A 27951-nucleotide genomic window follows, 5' to 3' on the forward strand; every position below is an offset into this window, starting at 1 on the left:
AGGACAGCAGCCAACAGGCAGACAGAGAGACAGCCAGACAGACGGCGGGCGCAAGCAGGAGCCAGGAGCAGACTCTACACTCTACTGTCCAGGACGGACCGGTACCTACGATAGATACGGTGTACACTACCTAGGAACTCGTGCGCGCCAAGACGCGAGATCTGAGCTTTCCCCGTGTCGGATTGAAATGGCTGGTCAGGGGTTCAACACGCTTTTCAGTCTTTTCCGGGTCCAACTGGAGCACTTTACTAACGACTAGGACCCTGTTAGGTGCGGCACCCGTATCGGACCCGGTTTCTCCTGAGTCCTTGACGATGGGCATGGCCCGGTCCCGTCGCTGCGGATTTCGAGATTGCCCATGTCTGAACATCGCCGCTCCATCAAATCAAACACGGGCGTGAACTCGACTCGCCCCCGACTCTGTAACATCGTCCTTGTGTAGCAAGAGCTCAATGACATGAGGCTTCATCTCAACTCGCCTGTCCATGTGTCTCTCAGGTTTTAGCTCGGTCTGTAATGCGGCGCCAACTGGAGACTAGAAAACGCACCGACTCCCCACGTTCCTTTGTACCCCAGACACCACCACCACGCCGCCCGACTCGCCTAAGATGAAGGAAAAACTCTCAGCGCAAACAGCCTCCCGAGGCGGGTCGCACCCCTAAGTGATGGGCAAAGGCAATGTGCCAATGAACCTACCCAAGGTAAGGTAGGCGATGAACTAAATCCAAGGGTTGGGGGGGGGAACGGTGTATGGTGTACCCTAACGGCGGGGCCGAACGGATGGATCCAAATGGGCCTTATTCTCTTATTCTCTCCCAGGGCCAGGGGAATGGTGGACTCCCTCGCATCTGATGGTGGTGGTGCTGCCCCCAGGCTATTTCGCCTGCCCGTCCGTCGTTTTTAGCCAAAAAAGGTTGTCACTCTCTCGTCTTGACCTCGATCTTTCGCCCGGAGGCCGAAGTTCTCTTTCTGGTCGCAAGGTGGCATCAACAGTGCCAACTCGATCGCCGTCGCGAAAGTGCCGGGCTAGAGCCCAAGTGCTTCCCCCCCAAACCTCGCCTCAGCTCCAAAAAAAAAAAAGGTTCAGTCACCCGGGACTTCAGCCAAGACGGATGCCCTCCGGCTGTTTAACCGGACTACTGGCTTGGCACAATTGTCTACCTTAGTTCCGCTGAACTCGAGCTGCGTCCGCCTATCCCAACAGCGAGCGAGCTGCACTCGCTACCTACTCTGGCACTGGTGCCTCCCAGCTCCCTTTTGCCTGCGACCTCTCGTGGCCCCCTCCCCAAAACGAGGTCCTGTGACGTCCCTTGACAGCAAAAACATTGAGACAGAAGGTCTCATGTTCCCAGGGCGGACCATGGACCAAGTCCTCAAAGTCCCCAAAGTCCCCGGCGAAAACCACACAATCAAGCCTCTTCCTCGACAAGAAACCTAACTCTGTTTGCTCTCTCTCTCCAACAGTGGTGAGCTCATGCCGCCCGCCGTCCACACAAATACCCATGGGCTGCAAGATGACATTCCACCGAATTCAGAGACGCGGGAACCCACTTGGGTCCGCTGATCAGAAACGCCATCCTTTAAAGCCGAAACACTAGAGCTTCTGTATGACTTCGGCAGAGCTCCATCTTGCATCAGAGCAGAGATAAGAAGAAAGGCAAATTGTTAGAATGGCATGGCGAAAAGAAACAAGAAAAGATGCATAAGGGTCGCTTCAGGCTGATGGGGGAGGAGGGGGGGCAACTCTCCCGCGCCGGAACAAGGGTCCACCTTGTCACCATCAGATCGCTTCCCGAGCCTGATGGGTTGAAAAGCAAGATTCCGTGTCCCGTTGAGGCGTTCAACAGGACGGGAGGCGAAGAGTAAAGTTGGGAGAAGCCCTGCACAGCTGCACTTTCGCGATGCACGTCTAGCATCGGCCTCCCGGGCTCTGGCCGTTTCCCCATTCGGGTATATGGGGCCCTGGTTTGAGTCTGGCAATTGCCGCTCCGCGCCGCATCTGACGGCATGCACGCGACTCCCATGTGACGTGCCAAAAAGGAACGGCCGGAGAAATCCCACGATGCGGGTTTGTGTAGTGCAGGTCGATCAATTCGGGAAGGTGATGGTGTAGTACTGTCACTGTCCGGTACTATTGAGCCACTGCAACGTCGCTTCTCCGCAACATCGATATTGGCCGCTTCTTGGGTTCTTGGGTTGTTCTTGGACCTCGACTCCTCGGCCTGAGAACCTCTCGATGGGTAACGTGAAGCCAGTGCACTAAAGGATGAATTGATCTCGGCGACGAGAATAGTAGTCTTGACAATGGGGTGCTATTGTCTTGCCCGGCGACTCGAGAGCGCTTCCACGCGACCTACCCTCTCGGCGCTAACACTTTCTTACACCCGCAGCCACGTCGTCAGTCGGTGGTGAGAGGAGCCAAGGAACCAGATATCATTCCAAATTCTAGTCCGCAGCTTGCTACTCCAGAGGCTAGACATATCGTTCCTCGTCGGCTGTCGGTGCGTACGCACTCGCCGACGAACAACCACGCGTGGGACGACAAACAATGCAATTGTGAGGGGCGGGCCATGTGCAAAGCAATAAGGCACACGAGGGGGTAGAGCAAGAAATTTGCTTGTCTGCCGCCTTCCCTTGGTATAGGATCATGGGACCCAGACCTCGTTCTGTCTCTTACGAAGTGGCTTCCACAGATGGTGCTCAGAGAAGAACGCAAAACACTGGCAGTGGGCCTATATATAACTATATGCTTAGTAAGAGCGAGAACCTTTGGGAGAAGTAAAGAGATGGCGATGTTGACGACTCGACGTAGCCGCTCCATGACATGAGAGTTTTTACAGCTGTCGATCCGATAACGCATCATCAAAGCCTCCAGAAGGCTCTACGTTTGTGGCCAAGGTATCATTCTTCATTTCCTCTGGTAGTGATCCTTCCAGCTTCCACAGCTCCCAAGACTGATGACGTCGCCCCGTCTTCCGTCACACCCTGGACCAATTCGAATGCTGAGCAGAGGGAGACACGCAACGGTGCGCTAGCCCAAGGAAGCTTGAACCTCGTGTGCTTCCCCTTCCACCGTCGGCGGGAATTGGCCCAAAAGCGTTGAGCCTAGGAGAGGGCACCAAAAGTCACAAACTGCATCAACAAATTATCAAAAGGCCTCGCTTCAAACCCCTTGCATGAAGCAAGTGTATGATCATCGGTCGAGGCCAAAGTCGAACGTCACGGTATCAAGACATGGCAATGTTACGTCGGGACCGAGCCTTTTCGTCTCCAATGCAATACGATGATTCACCCCAGAGATATATATCGCACCAGAATAAAGCTCAACCACCCCGAGCCCTAGGCAAGGTAGGCCGGCCGCTTCGTCTCAATATCCAATAATCTTTATATAAGGGAACCCAAAGAATGAACTCGTTCCGCGAAACCGTTGAATACCCCAATGCGTTGCCTTCCTTACGCCATCGCTGCAAACCTCCAACGAGCGTCCCCAAATGGTTGGGTTTACGAGATTACGATTCCATTCCTCCACAAAAAAAGCAGAGCGCTGGCAGCAAACATCCGCTCAGGGATTTTCCCGTCTTCCCCTTTTGAGTCACCATCCGATTTCTCTCCCTCCTGCACCTTTTCGTCGCTCCTTAAACGTCTTTACCGCGAATCTTGGAGTACAGCTCAGTATCAAAGAAGTTGTAGTTGGGATCTAGCTCGCAGAAGGGATGCTGCGATAGCAGCACGTCTGCCGTAGGCCGCTCGAGCGGGTTCCTATCAAAAGGTTAGCCGTGTATCTTGCAATCAACCGACACCAAACTTACACAGTGAAACAGTCCAGCATAAAGGCAATGGCCAATGGACTAATGGTTTCCCGAACCTCGTCAGGAATAGGCGGCGTCTCGCCGTTGGCGATCTTGTATATAGCGCCCACAGCTTCCTCCTTCGACCAGGGTCGCCGGCCAGCGAACATCTCCAGCACAACGCATCCCAAACTCCAGATGTCGACCTTGGCACTGTAGCCCTTACCCTCAGAGCGGATAACCTCGGGCGCCATCCAGAAGACGGAACCCTGCATCGAGTTTGACTTGTCGTTGCCGTAGATGTTGTCCGTCTTCTTCGAGATACCAAAATCCGAAATCTTGCAAGTGCCGTCGAGATCCAACAAGATGTTGTCGGCCTTCAAGTCACGATGCAAGATGCCTTCTCTGTGGAGATACGCCAGACCGGACAGCATTTGTCGCGTGAGTGATGACACGACCGACTCCTCGAATTTGCCGTGCTTCCGCAGGCAAGATCCGATACTGCCACCAGAAATGTACTCGAGGAAGATACTGATGGATGTTTCCTTGCGCTCACATCCGAGGTACTGCACAATATTGACATGGTCGAGATGCTGCATCGTCTCGATCTCCTGGTCGAGGGCCGCTACCAGTTCGCGCATCTTGGCCTTGTCTCCCTGCGCGGCCTTCGGGTTGACTTCGACCTCCTTGACGGCCAAAAACTCTCCGGTCGTGGCATTCATACCGAGGTAGACGCGGCCGTAGGTTCCCTTGCCGATGAGCTGACCCTTGAACCATCGGAAGGTTGTCTGGCGCTTGGGAATGGTGTCTTGGGGGATCTGAGGCATTACCATGCTGCCGCGCTGGTCCGGACGGATTTGTACAATATTGGCATTAAACATCTTTGTGCTCTTCCTCCTCATGAGTGCCGTTGTGTTCTGAGTAGCCTGACCGGGTTGCGTTGTCGTGGTAAACCGCTTGTTGGCCTCGTGGGCGCCGCGGGCAACCTCACGGATGGACTTCATACGGCCGAGACCGCCTGAGCGTCGAACGCTCCTTTGCGCAACCGACGCGACCGAAGCAGGACGCTCAAGTGCTTTAAGAGTAGACTCATCCGAACCCAGCGTATCGTTGTCGTTGTAGAACGACCGGTTCCCAGTGATAGCATTGCGGAGGCTTGGCGCTGGCTGAGCAGGCGGCGGGGGGCGTGCGGGCGCTTCCTTCTCCTCCCCTTCGGCGATGGGCGACGGGGGGTTGGCTTCCGCCTCGCCCTCTTCCAGCACCGGCTGGTCAAGATCCAAGTTCGGGAAGAAATCATCAAGGTTGTTGATAAGGGCATCGGTGGTCGGACGGTTGGCCCATACATCCTTCTCGACAAACGACTTTCTTCGGCTTAGCTTGCTATCCTCCGATTCCCAGCTCTCGGAGCCAGGGGTGTTCGGGGTTCTTCGCGAGCTCCTGCCGCTTCTGGCACTCATCACATCCTCCTCGCCTTCGGGTGTCCCGTTGGCATTGACACTGCCCAACGACTTGGGAGAATTAAAAGATACCGAAAGCTGCTTTTTGGATCTAGATGTGTTCACTGTCAGGTTAGGCCGCTTGTCGTTCGACTCATCAGGCGAATCGTCGCCGTCGAAGATGCGAGTAATTTTGGTGGGCTTGCGAGCCGATATAGGGATGGCAAACAAGCCATCATCCGAGTCGTCTCCCGAATCGTCATCCTGCTGAGGGGCAGGCCTCTCAAAGTTGACGTCCGACTCCAGAAAGTCAAAATCAGGCCCATGTGACTTACGCCGATGGGGCGGAGGCGGTGCACTCGGGGGAAATTGTGGTGGGCTCATGGTGCTGGGGCTTATCTCTCGTGAGGGCGCTCTTTGTACTGCTGGGTTTGTTTTAGCTGCCATTCCTTTATTAGATTGCCTTCTCGGTATCGGAGTTCCCTCAGGGGAATAGTCCGGCACGACAAAGGGCGTGTTCCTACGGCTCCAGGTGAGAGTGCCGGGTGAGCCAGACAACGCCGACTGGGGACTGTCCCTCCCCGGTAAAGACTTGACAAAGTCGACTGATGAAATAGCTCCCTTACCTCTGTCTGACTGCTCGCTACCCAGGACTGGTTGCGAGAATTCTTGGTTGGGCGACTTGGACCTACGGTTGGCCGTGACGCCAACCGCTCCGAGGCCTCTGCCCATCCCGACGAGTGCTGCGCCAATACCGGCGACGGGCTGGCTCGATGTCTTCTTCTTCCTGTCTCCGTTGTTCTGTCCGGGGAGCTTCATGTCCTCAAATAGGGTAGAGGGCCTTCGAGGCGCAGACAGCCCATCTGATGACCGCATTGAGTGGCCCGACTTCCTGCTCAGGGAGTTGGCTTTGAGCAGCGTCGCCGATGGGTCGCTCGGTGGCGCAGGGGGCTTCCGCACGGGGAACAGCACGTCTGGCTTCTTGTCTTCATACGGCGACTGGCGTGGCTGATCAAAGTCGACGGTCCTTCCATGGATGCCGTACGATGTAGTTGCGCTATCCGGCGTGTTGCCTGAGCCAGCCGCTCGCCGTCTCTTCTCCAGGTACTCGCGCTGCTTACGCTCCATCTCAGCACGGTACTCGCTTGCTTCTTGTGCAAGCATCTTGTCATCTATTCTTTCCCCAGTCAAGGTGTTCTGTCTCGACGTCGGTGGAGATGAACTAGACCTCGTCCGTGACACACCGTTCAGACGATTGTACGCTTCCTCGTCAAGGGATGTATGCGATTGTACGTTGTTGGGATTGGCAGGGCCCTGAGGCACAGCGCCAGCAGGACGAACGAAGAACTTGAGGGACCCTGTAGCATCCGCCCTGTGTTTGCGGTTGTTGAGTAGTTTCTGGTCGTCGAGGGGATTGTCATGGTTGGACTTGCCGAGCTCAGTGAGGTAAATCTGAGAACTTGCGGCGTCCGTCAAACCCAGGTTGCTGCAAATAATCTGGCGAAGGTCCGCCGCGGACTCGGCTTCGGTGATGTCGCACATGCGATAGTTGTATCCGTCCATGGTGGCCAACACGAAGACTCTGATCGGCCCGGGACGCCTCGACTTGGCTGCATCCTTCTCGTATACGTCAAAGCTGGAGCCAGGCCGAATATCCAGAGATGTCTCGCTGTTGTTTCCAAAGCGGGAGCCGAACGAATGAGCCTTGAAATTGAGTGCTGGAGAGGTCGGCGACTCCATATCGTCAGGGCTGGGGAATCCATCTTCCTTCTGCTTCTTCTTTCTCGACAAAAAGCTGAGAAAGCTCTTGGAGTCCTTGGCGGAGGAAGGAGGCTCAGTGCCAGCGGAGCGGTCTCCATTCGACTCCTGCGGCGAAGGACGGCCACCGTCCTGACCGAGCCGACGGGAATCGCCATTGCTGCGGGTCGCTTGGATGATGTCTGCAATGTTCATGCCGCTGCGTAGCATCTGACTAGCCTCAGGCGGCACACCTGACCCGTAGATGGCCGCACTCGACGACACGGAATCTGTACTGTTCCTCGACCTGTGCCCGAACTTGGTCGAGTGCGGGGAGGCCGACATTTGGCCGGCGGAGGAAGGAAACAGGGTTGCGCTCTGAGGGTTTGGACTGCCGTTGGGGCTGTCGGTTCGCAGCGGCGGCGGACGAAACGTGCCCTCGCCAGACTCGCTGGCATTCGGGCTGTGTCGACGGGTGCCGTCTACATCGAGTTGCTTCAACATGTTTCTGTGGTTAGAATCGGAGCTCATGGTGTTGTTCAAAGAGGGCATGGTCGTGGACCTGGTTTGCGAGAATCGCCGCCCGCCGAATCCAGGCCCCGGCGCCTTGATCGGCGTCTGCCGTCCATCAGCCTTCGCATGTTCACCCACACGGGTTATCATACTCACGTTGGGGGATTCTGCCATGTCCGACCCAGCGCTAGGCAAGTTATTGCCGTGGTTGACCGACTCTTTCCGTCCATGCGAAGATACTTTCGACGGGTCGGCCGGCCGGCCGGTCACGATACTTCTTATGAGACGTCGCATTCTCTTGCCTTCCTCCCGCTCCCGCGGCTGATCCCATCCCGTCCCGCTGTTTGTGCATTCGACGGCCAGCCTGGGGTACACCTGCTGGTGCATCATACCAAAGTTTCCTCGGCCGCCATGTGCACTGCCAAGCTCCAGGAAGTGCGCGCCATGCAGGTTGAGTCCCTTGAACGTTTCCTGCCAGTCCTTGGAGAACTGATTCGAGGCGAGCCACAGCAACACCTTCTCTAATGGCCATTGCGCCGCCAGGTCCGGATGGATACTGGAAGCGATCGTCGCAGTCGATGTGGTCGACAATCCGCGGCTGTGCATAGCCTGGGCATAAAGTCTATCCCTCCCAGAGATGTCGTCTTGCGGTGTAGTCATCATCGTGTCACCGCTGGCCTGGCTGTTCGTCGGCCACGAGCCCTGGGACGTTGCCGAAAATGTGCCCGAATCGTCGAAACCGCCCAGGCCCGGTATCCCTACTCCTTCGCCGTACGTGTCGCCTTGTGGTATGTACGTTGCAGACATCTGCCCATGATCGCTCGGTGGAGGCGGTGGCGGTATCGACAGTGTGGTGCCCGGCGCAACTTGTGCATGCAGCTTGGGGTTGTAGGCCTGGTGTTGGCCCGGCGGGGGAGGGGGCACGTTGAAGCCGCCACGGCCATCGTACATGCGTCCAAAGGCACCGTGCCACGGCGCCTGGCCGGCCATTGCACTTCCGGGCGGCGGCCCTGGAGGCGGGGGAAGCATCATGCCGCTCCCGCCCGTCGCACCGGGAGCAGAAGGGAACCTCGGGGGCGGAGGGGGTATAGACATCATGTTGTTCATCTGACCCTGAACGGGCGGCGACATGGGGGGCGGCGGCGGAGGGACCTGGAATGGCCTCGAGGGGTCTGCCGACGAGGCATGTCGTTGGGTGTTTTGATACATTGGCGGCGGTGGAGGAGGCGGGCCAGCTCTGGTAGCTGGCCTCACGGGTTCGTGCCCGAGGAGAGGAGTGGTCGGCACAGAGCTCGCAGTCGAGGCTCTCGGGCGAAGACCGCCGGCAGAGAGAAAGTTGGACGAGTTTCTCGGTCGAGGGTACGGCGATACGGCAGAGGTGCTGTTTACAGTTGGAGGCACGGGTCTGGCCGTTGTCGTCGTCGTCGTCGACGTCGTCGAGGTCTTGGTCGAGTTGTGGCTCGGCAAGTCGTTGACGTTGAAGACGAGGCCGTCGATGTTGTGAATCTCGTCTCTGGATCGTGGTATGGATGGGAATGGGCTCGAATTTCGGTCGTGGGTATCAGATCGGGTCGCAGAGCGCTGGCGCGAGCTGCTACTCATGGTATGCCAGGTATGGTTGGGATAGTATGGGTACGCGGCACATGGCAGGGGTGGTGTGGGCCTTTAGACCGTGGTCATGTCGTGGATGCGGTGCGTAGTGTAAAACGGTATGCCGGAAACTGGATCGTTGTTCGCCGTCAACTCGAGGAGAAAAGGTAGGTACTGTCTAAGACTGCTTTTTCCTGTCTTGTCTGCGCAATCCTGATCGTCGACAGGATCCGTCAGGCTGAAGGTGTGGAATGTGGAAAGAAGGAGACCGAGACTACCACCGCCAACTGAAGACTTTAGAGAGAATGAGAGGGACGCAGCGGCGGACAGTAGTAGCGCGCTTAGAAGGACCTGCTATTGATCCCTTTGGACTTTGCAGGAGGCTGGCGCAGACGAGACTGGCGGGACTGGCGTTGGCTTCGGCTCTGGCGTGGCGTGCGACGTGCGTTATCCCACGCAGGTCTGGCGGGGCGGATGTGCCGTGCAGATCTCCGAACCAATGAAGACAATGTGATGAGGAGGGGGGGGCAGAGGAATGGAATCTTGGTTGGGTGTGTCTCTGGTGCAATCGTACTGGATAAAGAGTTGGTGGTATTGATGATGGAAGTCGTCGACCCTTCGGTGACGGGCGGACGGCCTGGATAAGATTTGGACAATTGATGGCGATGCGGAACATAGGATGGGACGAGATGAGATGTCTCGCGTGCTGCGCTGCTTGCTGTCTTGGGCTGACTTGGCTGCCCCGAATGTTTGTTGTTCTACCGAGTACACACGCCCGTCCAGCTGGACGAAGCGCAGTGCAACCAGACGGAAACGAAACGTTGGACCATTGGCCATGAACCAACCGCCCTGTGCCCTTCAATTCCTTCCCTGAACGTACTTGCTTCTGTACCACTCCTTCAGCTCACCCAGCTCAGCATCAGTGTCTTTGATCTTTCAGTTGTGTCTGCAGTAATTCCCGAGCTTTTTCTAGGCAGGGGGGAAAAAAGAAGAAAAAAACCAATAGCAGGCACTCGCTCCCGAGCCCCCTCACAAATCTCCAAATTCACGACTCCGGTCTCATGCCATCGCCCGCACCGAAACGCCCAAGACACACACCCGCAAGAGACGGGCCCAGCCCCAGAATCACCGGCCGCTGTCCGACCCAACACAGGGCCTCCGATCGTTCATTTGGGCCTTACTGGGGTCCGACAGGCGCGTACCCACATCGGCCGCTCCTTGCCGCTCTTACACGAGCAACTCATTTAATACAAGTCGCAAAGAACGGATACCGACACTTTTGAAATGGTTCGAAATGGGTTTTCGCGAGATGAGACTGTTTGCAATTTTCAAAATTTTCTTCCGCTACTCCCAGCAAACGAACACATTGCCGGAAATCCTCATCTGTGCCCCGGGTTGAGGCAGTGATACGCCTCCTGGCTTGCAAGATCGACTCGCTGGGTTTCTGCCAGAGTGAAGTATCTCCTCTCGCGACTCTGAGTCGCATCACTCAATCTCAACTACAAACCAGGCCTCGATATCGTGCGGCTCAAGCCAAAAGTATGGTCGACGAGAAAACCAGTTCCGGTTGAGACAGTATTTCCCATACGTCGGGTTCGTTGGGGTTCGCATCCAGTAGCCTGCCTGATGCCTCTTCACCTTAAATGCAGCTCACACCACCTCCCACACACCACGGCGGTCCACGGACGGGGGATCCCATCCTGCAAAACTGCAAGCAGCCGCCCCCATCCCAGGGCCCCTCATTTGCCAGAATCCGCAAACGCCAGCTTGATCTCTCTCTTGCCGCTACCGGCCTAGCGTCCGAAGTCGTCGGGCCCTCGGCCGGGGTGGGGGGGACGGTGGTTAGTTGATCTCGGGCCCAACTGCTATTCCTTGTGAAATAAACGATTCCACTCTTTCGACGTCGGATATCGTGTCTCGACGAACCAGTTGGAAACCTGCTATTCCATGTTCAACAGTCTATATCAAACGATCAATATAGCTCCTATGCGACCCGTAAATTCCGTGGGAGAGGGACGGCGTGATCGACGTCATTCACCCACTGCTGAAACGAGACAGCCCACATAGCTGGGCATCAAACGGACGGCCATCTTGCATCTCGCATCTCGTAGTTCAAAGACACGTTCTCTCCAGCTTGAAATCCTCTCTGAGGTGAAGACCAAATCGCCATTGTGACCCGACGGAAGGGCATACATCTCTCTCCGACGTAAAGATGTAGGCAGCGTTTCTTCCGGCAATCCTTCACTCCCCTTCGTCGCTCACCCCGATTCACTCATTCTTGATCGCGACCAACATGCCGACGTCTACTTAGGACGTAGAGACGCGACACGTAACCCAACTGAGCCAGACTCCGACAGCCCGGCCGAACCCCACCTCTATCCCCCGGGGTCCATCGATACCTACTATGTACTCGGCAAGGCCTTCCTTCGGCAACGAACTTCCCAACCTGCATGAACCGCCCACCGCCCCCAATGCCGCGCCAAGAGTGCACGTCACGCGTGAGACGTCCCGGTGCGGCGCCGACAGAAAAACCCTAAATGCCTATCAATACCTCCCAAAGTACCTCGTTGCTATAGGATACAAGCTCAAGGGGCAAGCCTGCATGCAACCCCAGGCCAGTGGGAACACATCAGATGAAGAAAACGCCGTGGGTGCCTGCACTATGCGCTGCCAAAGTATCTCTTTCACCGTTCAAACCAACGTCGCGCAGCGCATGCAGGGTGGGATGAGTCGTCTGGTTGCGACGTAATATATGCTTTTTGTTTATTAAACCCGACAGAACCTTCCGGTGGTGCCCGACGGGGGGGACAGTAAATCTGGAAGAAACAAACAAAAGAGTGCCAAAAGCCTACTATATAAGGCGAATACCATGCTTGCCAAAAAACCGTCCCCACCTCTCATCCATAACATCGTGGGCTACGCGCCCCTAAACGCTTTCTAGACAGACTGTGGCCCTCGGGCATGAAGGAAGACAAGCTCACATGACGCTGCAGTTGGCGTAGTTCTTCTGGCACTGCTCCAAGTACCCCATATCCTCCTCGGACCCCTCAACGATATTATGCTGCCTCGCCAACCCCATAACCTTGAGCGTCTGGACTCCGTCGGCGTGCCACCACTTGAGCTTCTGCACCAGTGGGCCCTCCTCGTCGTCCATGCTGATGGCCCACTTGCCGGAGCTCACCTCGACCGTGCAGTTGTCCTGCGGGTAATGGAACTCGGGCAGGAACACCACGGTCGGCGCCGCTTCCGAGGGAGGCGCCGAAGCCTTGAGCTTGAGCGTGAAAGTGCAGCTGCGCAGATCGAAGCCGTACTGCAATACGTCGCCCGCCACAACCCACGGAGACGGCCGGACGAAGGCCTCGGCAGCGCGGAGGCCGGGGGCGTTGGTCAGCTCCGGGTCTTTGGACGGTGCCGACGTTATCGACGGGTTTGTGATGGTGTTCTGGAGGTTTTCCGGCGTGACGGTTGATTCGTCGGGAACGTCTCTGCTCATGGAGTTGCGCTTCAGGTCCGAAGACTGGTTGGGTGATGGGCTGCGGGGGAGGGGTGACATGGGTAACGTCTTGTCGTCCAGTGAGAAGACTGACAGATCCTCGCCGTTCCAAAGATCACCGTACTGGTGTGTGTTCTAGCAAAGACGTCAGTAAGCGTTTGCTTGCAAACATTAGACGACTCGCGTACCTTTGCAACGTAAACCCAGAGGCAATGGCCCTCCATACCCGAACCTTCAACCCCATAGTAGTTGGCGTCCAGGGCTGCTGACTGATCCGCGTAATCGCCCGTCTTATACGCCTTCTTCTCACCCATGTCATATGGGATACCAAACTCCGTCATTACGCAGGGATGGTTTCCCATGCGATCCAGACCTTCTTGCCTCAATGACGCCAACTGGTCTTTGAAGCAATTGCGGATGGCCGTCTCGCCGACCTTGACCGACAGAGCCTCGTGCCAGTATCGTCCACGCAGCACGCCGACAACATCCACGTTCCACACCCTATTCCAGCGCTTTGTCATCAACGTGATGCCGTCGTACCAATGAGGTGAGAACGCCATCAGTGGGTCATCATCCTCAGTGCCCTTAATCTGAGGCGGCAGCTCCAGTGTTGGGTACTGCATCAGCATGATGCAGTTCTTGTGGATCGGGCGGATAGCGTCTCTGTAGAGACGGTATGAGTGCATGAAATAAGTATTAGTAAACTCTGGGTGGTCAATCGTCTTTCCCGTGTGGGGGTTCTTAGAGAAGTAGTCCTTCTTGACCAGCGTATCGGTCTTGGGGTCCCAAATGCCGTGCTGGGCCCAGATACACTCTCCGAGCTTCCATCCCTCGTCACGCTTCCAGCCGTATCTCGAGTCGTCGTAGTCGGCGGGCAGCCAAGCCATCTCGCCATGAGGATCCACCAGTGAGCGGCCGACCTTGTACGGGCCCATACCGCCCATATCCCACGTGTCCACCTCGCACGCACGACCAGACCCAGTCAAGAGAGTCTGCCAGATGGTGGGACATGAGCCTTTCTTCAGGTTTTGCGCCTTCGGGATGACACTGATGTCCTGGTATCCAACCAACCCGCAGCCCGGCTCGTTCATGCTCTCCCAGCCAATGACAACCTCATTCTCGAGGTCGCCGGCCTCGTGTATGCGCTTTGCTAGATGGGCGCACGCCGCCACGAAGTGACCCTGTAGGAAATCTTGGATGTTGATGCCGTTGATGATACACTTGGGCGCAAAGTCCCTACCGGCAAAGTACATTGTGAAGATGGTAGCCGCTGCAAGGCGGAAGTAGTTGGTCGACCAGATCATCTTGGGGAACTCCTCGGGTTTCGGATACGTGTTATGCACAATGGCCGCCTCAGTCGCAGAGAAACTCTGGGGGTTGAGACCGCAAGCGTAGATCGTCCACATGGGCGCGCCAGAGCCGCCGCAGAACCTAGACCACTTCAATACTGTTAGGATGCGAAATGCGCGAGATGTACGTGAACGGCGAGACGTACCACGTCCTGATGGGGGTCCATAAAGATGTAGAAACCGTAGTCCTTGGCTATCCTCAGAATCTCAATCGTGTGCTGGATCCATTCCTCGTCGTAGCGCCCTGGGCCCGCGGCCTCGATAGCCTCCCACGTAAAGACATAGCGGATGGTGTTGTAGCCGTAACGCTTTATCCTCGAGAAGTGAACGTGAGCCTCCTCCTTGGGAAACGGGCGGTTGTGGAACTTGACATTGTCGCCATCGAAGAAGTCGTCGCCAATGTGGGAAGGCTGGTCGGGTTCGCTGGGGAGCTTGGCGTCGGCGGCGACGTTGAGGCCTCGAAGCACAACTTGCCTGCCGTAGCCGTCGCGGAACTGGCCGTCCTCGATGGTCAATCGTAACGAAGACATGGCGGAGCAGTTTTGATTCTGGCTTCTTCAGTCTTTCGTTTCTCCCACTGCCAAGACAGATGACGGTGTTCGGGAGCGTGAGTAGAGAGGGGGGAGGTTGTTCCAACTTCGAGATAGGAGACGCACAAGGAGACGACGACGGAGCGGCCGCGGCGGACGGGCTGCCAAAGGTCCGGGATTGAAACTGGGACGGGTTCGATGACGTCCTGAAGGGGGAGGGGCCTGATAAGTTGGATGCGCAATGACAGTGGGAAACAGTGGGCTGGTAGTGGTACCTTATCACGCCAGTGCAGCACTTTAGCGACCGCCAAGCGCTAATTCAACGGGGGCCTTTTGGTGAGTGCAAATGCTAAATGTCGGCTCGGCCAGTTGGAGGGCTGGTGGGAACAACGAGATAGATCAAACCGAAGAAAAGAAGGAAAGAAGGGGAAAGAAGAAAAACACGCCTAAATTCATATACCTACAGTCCTACGATTCGTACAAGATCTAGTAGCATCTCCTACCACCTAGATGGCCACCGCGCCGCCATTCATCTGAACGCCATGCATGGTTCGTCATGGCTGGCGAACGTGGACGTACTCTGTAGATGGACAATGGGCTTGAACGGGTCTGCGTGACTACACATGCCACCCTCCGCTCGTTTTCGTGCTTGATAGCGAACCAATCATTGCAGTCCGCGGGTGACCTAACCGGGCTGGGCGGGGCCCCGTGGCTTCGGCTCTCGCTTGAACTCCGGGTCGACGCCGCCAAATATCCGGGGATGCGACGGGTTGGGTGGGCCAGACCGGCCAATGGCTCCGTGATGATGGAACATTAGCACCGTGACACTTGCATGGACCGGTTGGGTAGTACGTTGGTGATGATACACTGCGCCACTGAAGCTTTGAGAATGGAATGCTTGGTTCGGCAGTTTCTCCTTAGTCTGAACATGACCCGATCTCATACCATAGGATCGACTAAAGACAAATACAATCCTCAACCCCGGATTTAAGCAGCAACATGCTGCTGCAAGTTACATCACGCTATGCATGTGTGCTATCTCGGTCCGACTCTGAGCTATCCCTCCGTCCTACCGCTTCCGCATCTCCCACACGGGCCCTTTCATCGCCTCCAGGTCCCCAGATCAAGTCGAGATACAAACTCGGCTTTTCCATCCTCCTTCCCAGGAAATACCGCTTGAAGAACCACGGTAGATACTGAAACACCTGATGCCGAATAAAGGCGCGCTTCGGCACTGCAAATACCAGATCAAGATCTTCGAGGCTCCGCCTTTTCGTCTCCTCCAGCAATAGAAACGCCAACACCAACGCGAGGATGTTGAGCCCCGCGAACAGGTACAAAGCCCCGCCGTCTCCCAGGCCCGAGTTGATCCGCGGGAAGAAGACGGAAAGTAACCCCGCGAAGCCCAGGTTGACCGCGATGGCGACCGCCGCGCCGGCCTCGCGGTGTGACAACGGGAAGCATTCCGACGCGTAGGTGAACGGGATCGGGCCCAGACCAGGCGAGTACGCCGCCGCGAACAACAAGATGAACAGAGTCACGACCGCGACCCGGGCATGATAGTCGGAGATGTTGAACGACACGCCTGCAAGGAGCATGAAGAGCGCCATCACCGGCAGCGTCAGCATGAGCCACTTGCGCCGGCCTAACGTGTCGATAGTCCTGATGGCGGGGAGGCCGAAGACAAAGTTGACCGCGCCATATCCCAGGCTGAAAACCATCGAGGTCCGCTTCTCCACGCCGGCCCGGTTGAAGAGCGTGCCTGAGTAAAACGCCAGAACGTTGATGCCGCAGAGCTGCTGCGCGAGGGCCACCGTCGAGCTGCTGATCAGGGCGTTTCGAAGCCGTCTCTTGGAGAACAAATCCCTCCATTGACGGAGGAATCCTGCGACGGTCGAGATGAAGCCTTGTGCCGGCTGTGAGTTCGCATCGCCGCTAAGTAGCTCCTCCTGCTCAAGGGATTTATGGACCAGGTAAATGTCTCGTAGTGCTTGCAGCTCGGTGTTCCTTAGCTTCTTCAGGATCTGGTACGCCCGTTGTGGGTCGTGACTTGGGCTTGATACGCGCATCAAATATCGCGGGCTCTCATCGCAAAACCAGATGACGAACACTAGCAGCGCCAGCGCAGGTACCATGGGGGCTGCCACCATCAACTGAAAGGTCAGCCTCTTGTTTGAGTCCGGCGTCGTATCGAAGATCAGGTTGAAAGCGAAGCCAATCATCATTCCTGCAGCCACCCACAGTTGCCACGCGAGGATGGATGTACCACGCCAGAAACCGACTGCAGTCTCACTGGCGAGAATAGGAGTGCTGACGGCCTTGAGACCCATCCCTGTGCCTTCGTCAGTCTGTTTCTTCTAAGGGAATTGGCACCGCGCCTACCAACTCCGTTTATCAGACGGATGCCAAACAGTTGTTGCCAATTCGTGGCAAAAGCCGAGGCAAGGGAGCTCACGAGAATCAAGAAAGCCGCAACCACCATGCCTCCTTTGCGACCCAAGTAGTGGTTCACGGGAAGTGCTAGGGGACAGCCCAGCACCGCGGCGAATATGAATGGTGATGCGTTCGCGGCCCCGAGCTTCCAGTCATCGGCTCCTAGCTCAGCGTGGCTTCCAGTTGCGGTAGCGCTTTGCTTCTCGGCGGTAGTGTCGAGACCAAATTCGGTGTCGTATAACGACGAACCATTGAAGGAGGCTTGGACGTGACCTGATGCTTGGTTAGCGCTTGGTCGTCAAGACAGACAAGAGGATGCGGGTACCTTGCAGAAACGCCGCAAGGGATACTGTGATGATGATGGTCCACATCCCCTTTTCACTGAATGGAACATCACGTTCTCGTACAAGTGCACGTTTCTCCTCGTTCGTCAGTTGGACTGGAAGCTCTCTGCCGGCACTCTCACTGGAGTTTCTGGCAACTTCATCGTATAACCTAATATCCTTGGCCACGCGTGCGGCTCGGAGAAGAGCTGCCGTGTCGACGTTCAGACTTGCCTTGGCGAACGACGTGACGTCTGCTTCCAACTGCTCATCCGTGTAATCAGCTAGAGCTTGTAATTAGCAAGAAAAAAAAACCAAACAAAAAAAAACCAACTAAACCCCAAGAACTATCAAAGCATTTCTGTTTGGATTGCAGATGTGAGCCGTGTAGACGTACCAAGAGGATTCTCAATTACTGCTCGGTCATTTATCTGTCGACGGCGGGCTTGTTTGGCCAGTCGCTCATGACCCGAGTGCTCATGGCCAGAATTCGACTCAACCTTCCCAAAAGTGTCCATTTGATACATGTAGGAGTTGAAATGGATGAGCCGGGAGGGAGTAAATATTGATGAGCACAGCTCAATATCAAAGTGCCATGGAAAGCGTCAACGTAAGGCTGGGATCGGTTGCAAGCCAGGCCCATCCCGGGGATTAGTTCAACGTTTGCCGGGTGGTTCATCCATTTAAGGCGCGCCATTTGACAATAAGTGCGAGACGGCACGAACCATCGGTCTGGAGCTGAGACTCTTGGATCCAGTAGGATCGAGTATTCCGTCCCGCATCTTGCGAGAGCGGGTCTTGCTTGCTGCCCACGCTTCTCTCAGCTGACGGTGCACAATCGGGTGGCAGCAATGCACAAGACCGTCATCTGAATCCTTTCGGTGACTGATCGACGGTACGTTACAGGGTGACTCGTATATTCCCCATTGGGATTGGGGTGGGCTCCTGGGTATCCTCACATAGGGCTGGGGTGGCGGAGCTGGTCCTTGGACCTCCCTTTCGTACTTTGAGGCAGGCGAAAATGGGTTTCGTGTCCTTGCCTCTCAATCATGCCCCAGTGGCGCTGCTCTTGATGAGCTGAAAGCCTTGGGCCGTCAAGCCATCTGGCATGGCTTTCCCAAAATAAAGATCGGTGAATAAAACTACTCAAGTCGAGGAAGAAGTGCCAGATGACAGCCTCGTCTCGGGCACAAACGTCAACCTCCTCAAGCTTCATTTCCTCATGATCCCAGTCCCGGTGTGAAAGCCCGGTGTGAAAGAAAAGAAAAAGGAGCTGCACTATTTCAGGCAGCACTTACGGTGTGGCTTTGCAGAAGCCAATGACTGCCTTCACCGAGAGCGTTTGCGGTTTTCTAGGATTGCCAACTTGCAGATCTCAACCAGGGAGTTGTCGTAGAGGTAACAGACAGTTCGTACTACGGTGGTTGATTTGCTGGTTTCTAGCTGCGCCACACGACTGCAGCTCAAAACCAAATTCGCCCTTGGTAATTGGGTCAAGCCTACTACGAACACCCCCATGCTAACCCCAGACGAACGAAATACCCCGCGGGGAGCAGTGGATCAGCTCGGCTGGTAATTGTGGCAGAAACAAGCTTGAATATTGGGTCGCGCCCGGTGCTTCATCGTGAAAAGCCACCCACATATCAACAGGCCTATTTGTACTCGAGGAACCGCAGCACAACGCCAGCTGAGGGACATGGTCACACATGCCGCATTAGCTGCATTTCTCGTGCCCGGAATGATAGTCCAGCTATGTGGCCATGCCCCCCTCCCCCCAAGAATTCAAGGCAGAAACCTGTGTCTCGGCGCGCGAGATTGACATTGGTTACTATCTGTCGATCGCGGGGTTTGCAGGAGGTTTACCTCATCACTGGTTAAGGAGGGGAGGACCTGGGATAAAGGTCTTGGGTCGCTGTTGTTGGCCACTGTTGAAGTGTCCCTCAGGTGTAAGTGTTCCTTCACACGGCGAGTCTATCCATCGCACCCAGAATATGTGCCCATTCGATTACCACGAGATCAACGGACAAGGCTGTGGGTCAGGCGACTGAACAACCAGAAACTGGACCTTGAATAGGAAACGCTGCTACGGCCGACAAGATGGACCCTCTCTCGATCGCCGCGTTTACACTTCAGATGGTCGGTATAGCTGGCAAGATCATTGAAGGCACCGGAAAGTTCGTACAAGAGAGCAGAGTCGTTCATTCGAGTATTTCCGACTTTCTCGAAACAATTAGCAACCTACACGCTGCTTTGCGTAATGTGGCTCGCATCCTACATCAGCACCCGCATCAACTTTCCTTTGAAAGGGAGCATCATCAAGACATTTATCGGATTCTCCAATCATGCAGAGGCTCGCTTGACAGGTTATACGCAGGTTTGCCTGAGCTGGCGAAGAATCCGGGACCGATTGACAAAGCTCGGGCAAGCTTTGCTATGACCTTAAAGTCGAACGTAATTCGGGATTCCGTTTCCCATATAACATCTTACACTCAAGTTCTTCAACTCAGTCTAATAACTCTGTCACTGTGAGTCGTGCTTTACGTGCAATCCTTTGGATGGTTCAAATACTGACATTGGCCAGGGGCTCGTTATGGACCCAACAAAAGTCACAGGATCAGGTGCACATTGAAATCAGGAAGCTCACCGACGCTATTCGGTCTGCAAATCTTATACCGCGAGCTAGCACAAGTCAGAGACTTTCGTCAACTGAGTGGGACGACGATACCGAAACCAGAGTTGATGATTCTGTGTCGGTGACGAAGGAGATTCAGGCATGGCGAATGTCGGCCGACGAAGTCGCCGCTGCGGTCACCCTGCAAGATGCAGACCAAAGCAAATCGTTTCTCTCATTCGGCTCTTCTTTCTCCAAGCTATCTCTCAACTATGACCTTGGAACGCAACAGGTGCCACCTGACAACATTAACTCGGATGACTGGGACCCCGAACCCGATCATCCAGATGGACCAAGCAAAGACATCTTGAACCACCAGTACGAAGCAAATCAGGAAATAGTCGAGCGCCTGGTGAACTGCGGCATCTTCCTTCGAGCGTCACTTTACCAGAAGCGAGGGATTGAAATCCGAGAACAGCTGAGCCAACCTGGCTACAACCTCGGATTTAGTTTCGCAGAGCAAGCTGCTATGAAAGAGAGACTTGCTGGTATTCTTTTGAGAAGCGAGACAGACGAGGAAACTGTTGAAGCGAAAATCATACTACAAAAGCTCTTAGAAGAAGAAGTCAAACAACCCGAGGAGTTCAGAGATGTTGAGCGCCGTAGCCGCTTGTATCACGACCTTGGATGCCTCTACATCAAGCTTGGAAACCTGAAGCAGGCCAAGACATTTCTCAGTCGAGCTCTTGAAGGGCGAAAAACCCAGGAACCTATGCCAGTCCACTTGGTACAAGAAACGGCCGACTTTTACATCAAAGCCCTACAACTTGACGGAGCTTTTGATGAAGCACGTGGGGTCGAAGTTTGGGTCAACACTGTAATCATGCCCATGACTAGTCGACCAGCATCACCACCAGACTCGGATTCAACGCGGGGCCCCAGAAGACTATCGTCTATGGGTGAGCTATCTCAAGCCTTTGCTTGGTGCCGAGAGAACGGCTTCGACATCGACACGCCAAGCGGGTTTCGATTCGATACTTGCGACTTTATGACGCGGACATCGCCACTCCACAAAGCGATCCAGGATGAGAATGTCGAGGTCCTAAGGCAGATGGTGGGGCATGTTGCCAGCCTTGAGACTGGCGGCGATCTCGGTGTCCCGACACCATTGCTACTTGCGGCATCAACCAAGAATCGTGATAGTGTTGGTTTGCTCTTACGAAAGCATGCCCGTGCCGATGTTCGTGATAGTGCAGGGCTTAGTCCACTCCACCGATGTCAAAGCAAGTCCGGTGGTGTTAATGTGGCCAAGCTCCTGCTCGAAGATACCCCTATTCTGTTGGACATCATCGACAACTCGGGCAAAACAGCGCTGTTCATGGCTTGCGAGATGGGAAACGAGAAGATGGTTCGGTTCCTCCTAGACCAAGGAGCCGATCCCAACATTTGCCATCAGACAAGGAGAGGCCCAGCATTGTCTCCCAATTTGAGTAGCACCAACGTGTGTACTCCATTGATTGCCGCGATCCAAGTGGTAGCAACAAGAAGCGCGCGCAAGATCGGAATGATTAAAGACTTGTTATCACATGGAGCCGACCCCCGCCTCACTGATGCCAATGGTAGAAATGCTTTCCAAGCAGCTAACAACTCGGGGTTGGCTGGGTCGGAGATCAAGCGGCTCCTCCAAGAGCATGGGTCGACACCATCTCGGAAGTCCAGTGATGCATCTTCTTCGACGACAATACTTACCAGGTCCTCGAACTCGAGTGATCAAATTCAGCATGCATCTAGCCGGAGGAATAATCTCATAAGATTTTGGAGCAAGTCCGAGTCGACCCATTCAGGAGTCGAGTCAGTTCCAGAGAGGGAGTAAGCGAGTAAGGTAGCAGTTCGCGGTAATGTCTGCTTTTGGATACCCTTGATAGCAATAGTTAGCTTTTGCAATGTTCTAAATTCTAAACAAAAGACGAACACGAATTCATGTCCGGTGAAGTTGAGCAATGTCGAAGGGCAAGTAGTTCTTCCGGACGTGATGGGTGGAGCAGGTACCTTACTGAGCTGAACCCTCCTTATCTTATCGCGATGCTGGGTTAGCTGCAATGCTCGAAGCGGGGCATGATGTAACAAGGGAGGTTCTGGTGGGGCACTGCCCTCTGTAGCGCTCACCACAGACAGCTCACGCCTCATTGAGCTCATTCTCACCTCCCAGACATAAGGCTACCACACAGCAAAGGAGCCGACCAAAATCTCACATCGCCCAACTCCAACATCAAACACCTGAATTCTATTGTGGGCAACTCATTACAACGCTTGTCTTCGTTAAGATTTTTGTTTCCTTCCCACTTCAGCGGACATTCTTTACCCTTCCATACAACGGTGATGCCCCACCATTCGAAGAAGACCTCACTTTCATGATTCACGATCCTAGTCACTCGACAAAATGTCAGGTGCCAAGGCTGCCCTCAAGGCTATTGGTGACTCTGTGAAGCAACAGAAATGGGACGATGCCATTCAGAAGGCAACTGAGTTCCTCGAGAAAGAGCCAAAGAACTACCAGGCGTATGAAAACACCATTTTTCTCTTTGTCCTCCAGACGAGGCTGCTGACACATCTCACAGAACAATCTTCCTAGCCTTTGCGCTTGACAAGAAGAACCGCGTCGATGACTCCGAGAAAGCTTACAAGTCGGCTTCATCGCTGCGGCCGAACGATAGCCAGGCATGGCAAGGCCTCATAAAGCTCTACGAGAAGCAGGACCGCAAACGCCTGAGCGCATATCAGCAAGCTGCCATCAGCTTGGCCGAGATCTACCGCGATGCCGACGACATGTACAAGTGCCAGGATGTTATTGATAAGTTTATCGACTTCGCGAGATCTCAAGGGGATACCTCGCAGTATGTCGAAGCTCTTAGCGTCATCCTTCCGGGGAGCCCCATCTATCCTGCCCTGGAGGGCCGGGTTCCGCACCCAGCCAAGACTTACGAAACGATGGCACAGATCATTGAAGCCGACGAGAAGAAGCGTATCAACACCCTCATCGGCGAGCGCCGGACGAGAATCGGCGCGCGCTTGAACGATGTTACACTTGAGGTCAAGCGCGAAGTCATGGGCCAGAGCAAGCTCGAGTTCGTTTACCAGCAGCTGATCAACTGGACGAACGATGACGAACTTCGGCGAAAGTATGAAGAGAAGCTCCTTCAATATTGCTACGATCGTCTTCTGGTATCACCCACCGGTCCAGAGAAGGGTGCGGCTCTCCAAGCTGTTTTGAAATTGGCCCTCGACATGGTCATCATCAAGCACCCGTTCAGACTAGCCTGGGAAATTGCCATTGACTGGAAGGATGCAAAGGAAATTAAGGAATGGGACGTCAACATGTTGAGAGACTACTGCACGTTCTTCCCTGAGACCGACCTCTACAAAGTCATCACCGGCTTCTTGACGAGCAGCATCTCGCCTTTCCCCAAGCCGACACCAGCGGCCCTGGAAGCGGAAGAAACTGAAGACGAGAGTGAGGATGACGAGGGTGGTGGTGTTTCCATGGTGCCGCTGACGGAACAGGATAGAATCCTGATGATGACAGAGGGTATCACTACGTCCAACTCGCTCTTCGCTCACCGCTTGATGGGAGAGTACTACCAGCATCTGGAGGAATATGAGATCACCGTGGAGTTGATGCGCAAGTCGATGGAGCATCTCAAGACGGAAAGGATAAAGACTGGAATGACCTTCCAGAACACCCACGACGCTTACTCCTTGTACCTGGCCACGGCTCTGGTCTTCTACCAGTCTCCTCGACACCACGCAGAGGCGAAAACCCTGTTCGAGGGAGTCCTCAGTCACGACCCGTCATCAACTGCAGCACTGATTGGCGTTGGTCTTATTTATGAAGAGGAAGAGGATTATGACGACGCTATCGATTTCTTCGAGCGTGCCTTGAAGAGAGACCCCTTCAACCTGCGGGTTAAGACTGAAGCTGCATGGGTCCAAGCTCTGAAGGGGGATTACGAGACGGCCAAGACGCAGTTGGAAGACTGTCTGCCTCTTATTGAGAAGGTGTCGCCGCCTGCCAAGGAGCTCCTCGCGCAAACACAGTACCGGTTGGGATCCTGCGTCTGGAGCCTCGACACATCAAAGGCAGCCCGCAAGAGCCGTACGGGTGCTTACATGTACTTCTTGGACGCGCTGAAAAACAACCTCAACTTCGCGCCAGCCTACACCAGCCTCGGTGTCTACTACGCTGACTACGCCAAAGATAAGAAGAGAGCCCGGCGCTGCTTTCAGAAGGCTGTCGAGCTTTCATCCTCCGAGGTTGAAGCCGCCAAGCGTCTTGCGCAATCATTTGCGGATGAAGGCGACTGGGATCGAGTCGAGCTCGTGGCCCAACGTGTGGTTGACTCGGGCAAGGTCAGGCCGCCTCCGGGCTCAAAGAGAAAGGGCATCAGCTGGCCTTTTGCTGCGCTTGGTGTTGCGGAATTGAACAAGCAGGATTTCCACAAGTCCATTGTCTCTTTCCAGTCAGCTTTGAGGATTCACCCAGAGGATTACCACTCCTGGGTTGGCTTGGGTGAGAGCTATTATTCCTCAGGCCGATTCATTGCAGCCACCAAAGCCATTCTCAACGCACAAAAACTTGAGGAGACCATACCTGCCGAGACGCTTGGCGACACATGGTTCACCAAGTACATGCTTGCTAATGTTAAGCGTGAACTGGCTGAATTCGATGAAGCCATCGCCCTCTACCAGGATGTTATTGATGGTCGTCCCAACGAGGATGGAGTTGCTATTGCTTTAATGCAAACCATGGTCGACAATGCACTGGATTGTGTCGAAAAGGGCCTTTTTGGTAAGGCAGTGCACCTCGCCATTGACACCATCGACTTTGCCTCAAAGGCAGCCGCCACTGTCATCGAAACCTTCAACTTCTGGAAGTCTCTCGCCGACGCTTGCTCCGTTTTCTCCGCCGTTCAGAACCGGGCGGTTGATTTCCCGGCAGAGTTGATCATGACTCTCATCGATGGTGGCGACAAGGAGGCATACACCCTCTTTGCTGATGTCGACAACGTCGGCACTGGGGTCATTGCTGCAAAGGGACTATTCTCCGAAGATGAGAGGCTTGGTGTTGACTTGACAAGATGTATCCATGCAACAATCCTCTGCCACAAGCGCGCTATCCATGTCTCGGCAAACGACCTTCATGCCCAGGCAGTTGCCTACTACAACTTGGGCTGGGCTGAGCACCGAGCCCACATTTGCTTACCTTCGAGCATCAGGAAGAAGTCGAGCGTGTACTTGAAAACTGCCATGAAGTGTTTCAAGAGAGCCATCGAGCTTGAAGCTGGAAACTCTGACTTCTGGAACTCTTTGGGTGTTGTGACGAGCGAGGTCAGTCCCGCCGTGTCGCAGCACTCATTCGTTCGAAGCCTACACTTGAACGAAAGAAGCCCAGCAGCCTGGACCAACCTCGGAACCTTGGCTCTTCTGCAGAATGACATGCAACTCGCCAACGAGGCCTTCAACCGGGCGCAGTCTACGGATCCCGACTATGCACATGCCTGGCTTGGCCAAGGCTTCGTGGCTCTCCTCTACGGGAAGACAAAGGAAGCAAGGGGCTTGTTCACCCATGCCATGGAGATCGCCGAGGCTTCATCTGTCCTCACCAGACGCCAGTATTCGGTGGCTGTATTTGACCATATCCTGACGACTACATCCATCAACATTGCGTCTCTTATCCAGCCGATCTTCGCTCTTGGCCAGCTCAACAACTTGAAGCCCCAAGACTTGGCATACGGACATCTTGCGACCCAGTTCCTCGAGCGAACGCAAGATACCGCCAAGGCGGTCCAAATTCTGGAGAAAATCTGCCGCATATTGGAAGCCGAATATGAAGTAACGGAATCGCCGCAGGCACTGGCCCAGTTTGCGCTGGCCAAGACTGACCTGGCAAGGTCCTACCTGGCTTCCGGTGCTTACGAGCAGGCCATCGAGTGCGGCGAGATGGCAATTCAGCTGAGCAACGACGAGTCCGACAACGAACTGACCAAGGAACAACGCAAGAAGGCGCGTCTTTCCGCCCATTTGACGGTCGGATTGGCGCAATACTACAGTGAAGATGTCAACGAGGCGCTTCTTTGCTTCGAGTCGGCACTCGAGGAATCCGACAACAACCCCGACGCTGTCTGCCTCCTTGCACAGGTTCTGTGGGCGACGGGCGCAGATGAGTCTCGTGAGAAGGCTCGTGGAGCTCTCTTTGAAGTGATTGAGAAGCAGCCCGATCACGTCCAGTCCGTTCTTCTGCTTGGAGTCATCGCCGTCCTCGACAACGACGAAGAGTCTGTCGAGGCGGTTGTGGCCGAGCTTCAAGGCCTCCGGACCAGCCACAAGGCTGGGGATATTGAACAGTCTCACATCGGAGAGGTGCTGGGGGCCATCGCCCAGCTCGGGGAGACGAGCACGGATGAGGATGTCATGACCCAGATTCAGACAGACATCATGCTGTGCCCTCACTTGCCTCACGGCTGGTCGAACCTGGCGGAGTTTGGCGGAGAGCAGCATGCTGCTGAGATGGCGTTGACGGTGGCGAAGAAGGGAGCGCCGCCTAGAGGAGCGCTTGAGGCAGAGGACCTGGCCAAGGCATATGCGGGTACGGGAGTCGCTGCGGATGCCCAGACGGCCATCTTCTTATCGCCCTGGAAGACTGATGGATGGAACTCGCTGCGGGAGGCTGTTTATGGCAACTAAACCCCGGCGGCCATTGGGGTTTCTGGATCTGCGCCAAGTGTATAGACACCTGTAAACGCATCTCAGAGCGATACCAGACGAGGAAAGCTTTGATCTCTCATCAGGAGAGCTACTTGTAGTTGTTCACAAGACATAAATCCTAGACAAAGGCCAAAAGAAAAAGCTCATACTACTTCATCGTCAACAGACTAAGGGTATCAATGCCAAACTCCGAGTGATGCTATGCTGTTTGCCTCTCTTTTCAGGCTTGTTCTCTTTCACCTTCCACAGCCTCCTTCAACCTCGCCATTCTCCCCTCAGCCCAGGCTCTCTGCCACGCGTCAACCTTCCCGCCAAGCAACACGCACTTATCCGGCTCAAGCAGCACCGTGCCCCTCGCGATGACGGTACCCTTTTTGAGCATGACCTTCTCACCAATATTGGTGCTCCCAATGCCGATCCTTTCGATGCGTCGGAGCTCCATCGCATACACCTTCTGCCCTTTGAAATCTTGCAACACGAGCCTATGCGTCGCGTTTCGTCGCTGCTGCTGCTGCTGCTGTTGTACTTGTTGCGTAGCTCTTACCCCGCCACCAGCAGCACTGGCCCCAGAGCCCGCGTCGAGATTATCATACTCAGGATCCTCGGCTGCAGCTAGCCTCACAACCCTCCTGCCCGTCGTCTGCTCACCCCTTGCCACGGCCTCGAGCTCCTCGACCTGCTCCCAGCGCGACAGGCTCAGGTTCTCGACGTCGAGGACCTGGCACGGGACGTCTTGTTGCAAGACCGCCTCGGGCGTCCCGGGGTTGATCTGGGGGAGCGCAGAGGTGGAGGAGGGTTCGAGAAGACCCGCCGTCGTAAGATCCGAGGCGAGGAGTCGCGCTTTCGCGGTCGCAATGAGAGAAGGAAGGGGAGGGGTAGGGACGCGTGAGGTCAGGGTCGTTGTCCAGGGGACGGAGGGTGTCGGGAAGGATTGAGATTGTAGAGCGGAGCGGATTTGGCCTGTGAAATCCATCATGCGAGGACTCTAGGGAGTCATCAACATTGTAAAAGTGGTGGTTTGTGAGTGGGAAAAGTGCGAGATGGGTTGAAGGTGGGAATAGCTTCAGTGGGGTACCTAAACCTACCCCAAATTCTTGGAATCTTGGGAGCATCGACCCCACTGTAGATCTCCAAAATTAGCATGTGTCACTTAGCGCAGCCTTGCTGTGCAGCTGGAGTTCAGGGGATGCCCCCACAGGAGCTTTTCTTAGCCTATCGCCTGCATCCCCGTCTTCCATCGACGCCAGCCTCGTTTCCTTCGATCTGTCACTATCACGAGCTTTCAGAATCCATTCGACTCGCTTTGACGCAGCCCTCAATTGGCTCTGGGGCATACCGAATTCGATAAACAAGGGATTGAACTCTAAAAGATAGGGGCATTCCCAC

The 27951-nt window shown here is 55.1% G+C and overlaps 8 protein-coding genes across 8 annotated transcripts; 3 read left to right on the top strand and 5 right to left on the bottom strand.

Annotated features, from left to right (window-relative positions):
* Positions 1-3635: 3635 nt before the first annotated feature.
* ColSpa_03577 (MAP kinase kinase kinase mkh1) lies at positions 3636-5608 on the bottom strand (the record flags this gene model as incomplete). The annotated part of the gene is made up of 2 exons (XM_049269789.1): positions 3636-3759; positions 3810-5608. The coding sequence occupies 2 exons, from the start codon at positions 5606-5608 to the stop codon at positions 3636-3638; spliced, it is 1923 nt and encodes a 640-aa protein (XP_049125746.1).
* Positions 5609-5744: 136 nt separating this feature from the next.
* On the bottom strand, positions 5745-9076 carry ColSpa_03578 (uncharacterized protein; the record flags this gene model as incomplete). The annotated part of the gene is made up of 2 exons (XM_049269790.1): positions 5745-5815; positions 5851-9076. The coding sequence occupies 2 exons, from the start codon at positions 9074-9076 to the stop codon at positions 5745-5747; spliced, it is 3297 nt and encodes a 1098-aa protein (XP_049125747.1).
* Positions 9077-11468: 2392 nt separating this feature from the next.
* On the top strand, positions 11469-11813 carry ColSpa_03579 (uncharacterized protein; the record flags this gene model as incomplete). Its single annotated transcript, XM_049269791.1, has 1 exon — positions 11469-11813. The coding sequence occupies one exon, from the start codon at positions 11469-11471 to the stop codon at positions 11811-11813; it is 345 nt and encodes a 114-aa protein (XP_049125748.1).
* A 228-nt stretch (positions 11814-12041) lies between these two features.
* ColSpa_03580 (putative glycosyl hydrolase) lies at positions 12042-14436 on the bottom strand (the record flags this gene model as incomplete). Its single annotated transcript, XM_049269792.1, has 3 exons — positions 12042-12680; positions 12746-13996; positions 14053-14436. The coding sequence occupies 3 exons, from the start codon at positions 14434-14436 to the stop codon at positions 12042-12044; spliced, it is 2274 nt and encodes a 757-aa protein (XP_049125749.1).
* A 1022-nt stretch (positions 14437-15458) lies between these two features.
* ColSpa_03581 (putative polyol transporter 6) lies at positions 15459-17719 on the bottom strand (the record flags this gene model as incomplete). The annotated part of the gene is made up of 4 exons (XM_049269793.1): positions 15459-16768; positions 16819-17142; positions 17195-17476; positions 17590-17719. 4 exons carry the CDS (start codon positions 17717-17719, stop codon positions 15459-15461), a joined length of 2046 nt encoding a protein of 681 aa, XP_049125750.1.
* Positions 17720-19972: 2253 nt separating this feature from the next.
* Positions 19973-21676, top strand: ColSpa_03582 (ankyrin-2; the record flags this gene model as incomplete). The annotated part of the gene is made up of 1 exon (XM_049269794.1): positions 19973-21676. The coding sequence occupies one exon, from the start codon at positions 19973-19975 to the stop codon at positions 21674-21676; it is 1704 nt and encodes a 567-aa protein (XP_049125751.1).
* A 567-nt stretch (positions 21677-22243) lies between these two features.
* ColSpa_03583 (superoxide dismutase [Cu-Zn]) lies at positions 22244-26544 on the top strand (the record flags this gene model as incomplete). The annotated part of the gene is made up of 2 exons (XM_049269795.1): positions 22244-22362; positions 22422-26544. The coding sequence occupies 2 exons, from the start codon at positions 22244-22246 to the stop codon at positions 26542-26544; spliced, it is 4242 nt and encodes a 1413-aa protein (XP_049125752.1).
* A 241-nt stretch (positions 26545-26785) lies between these two features.
* Positions 26786-27538, bottom strand: ColSpa_03584 (reducing polyketide synthase DEP5; the record flags this gene model as incomplete). The annotated part of the gene is made up of 1 exon (XM_049269796.1): positions 26786-27538. One exon carries the CDS (start codon positions 27536-27538, stop codon positions 26786-26788), a length of 753 nt encoding a protein of 250 aa, XP_049125753.1.
* Positions 27539-27951: the final 413 nt, after the last annotated feature.

Source organism: Colletotrichum spaethianum (assembly GCF_022836535.1).
Source record: "Colletotrichum spaethianum MAFF 239500 DNA, contig07, whole genome shotgun sequence".
NCBI classification, from domain to species: Eukaryota; Fungi; Ascomycota; class Sordariomycetes; order Glomerellales; family Glomerellaceae; genus Colletotrichum; species Colletotrichum spaethianum.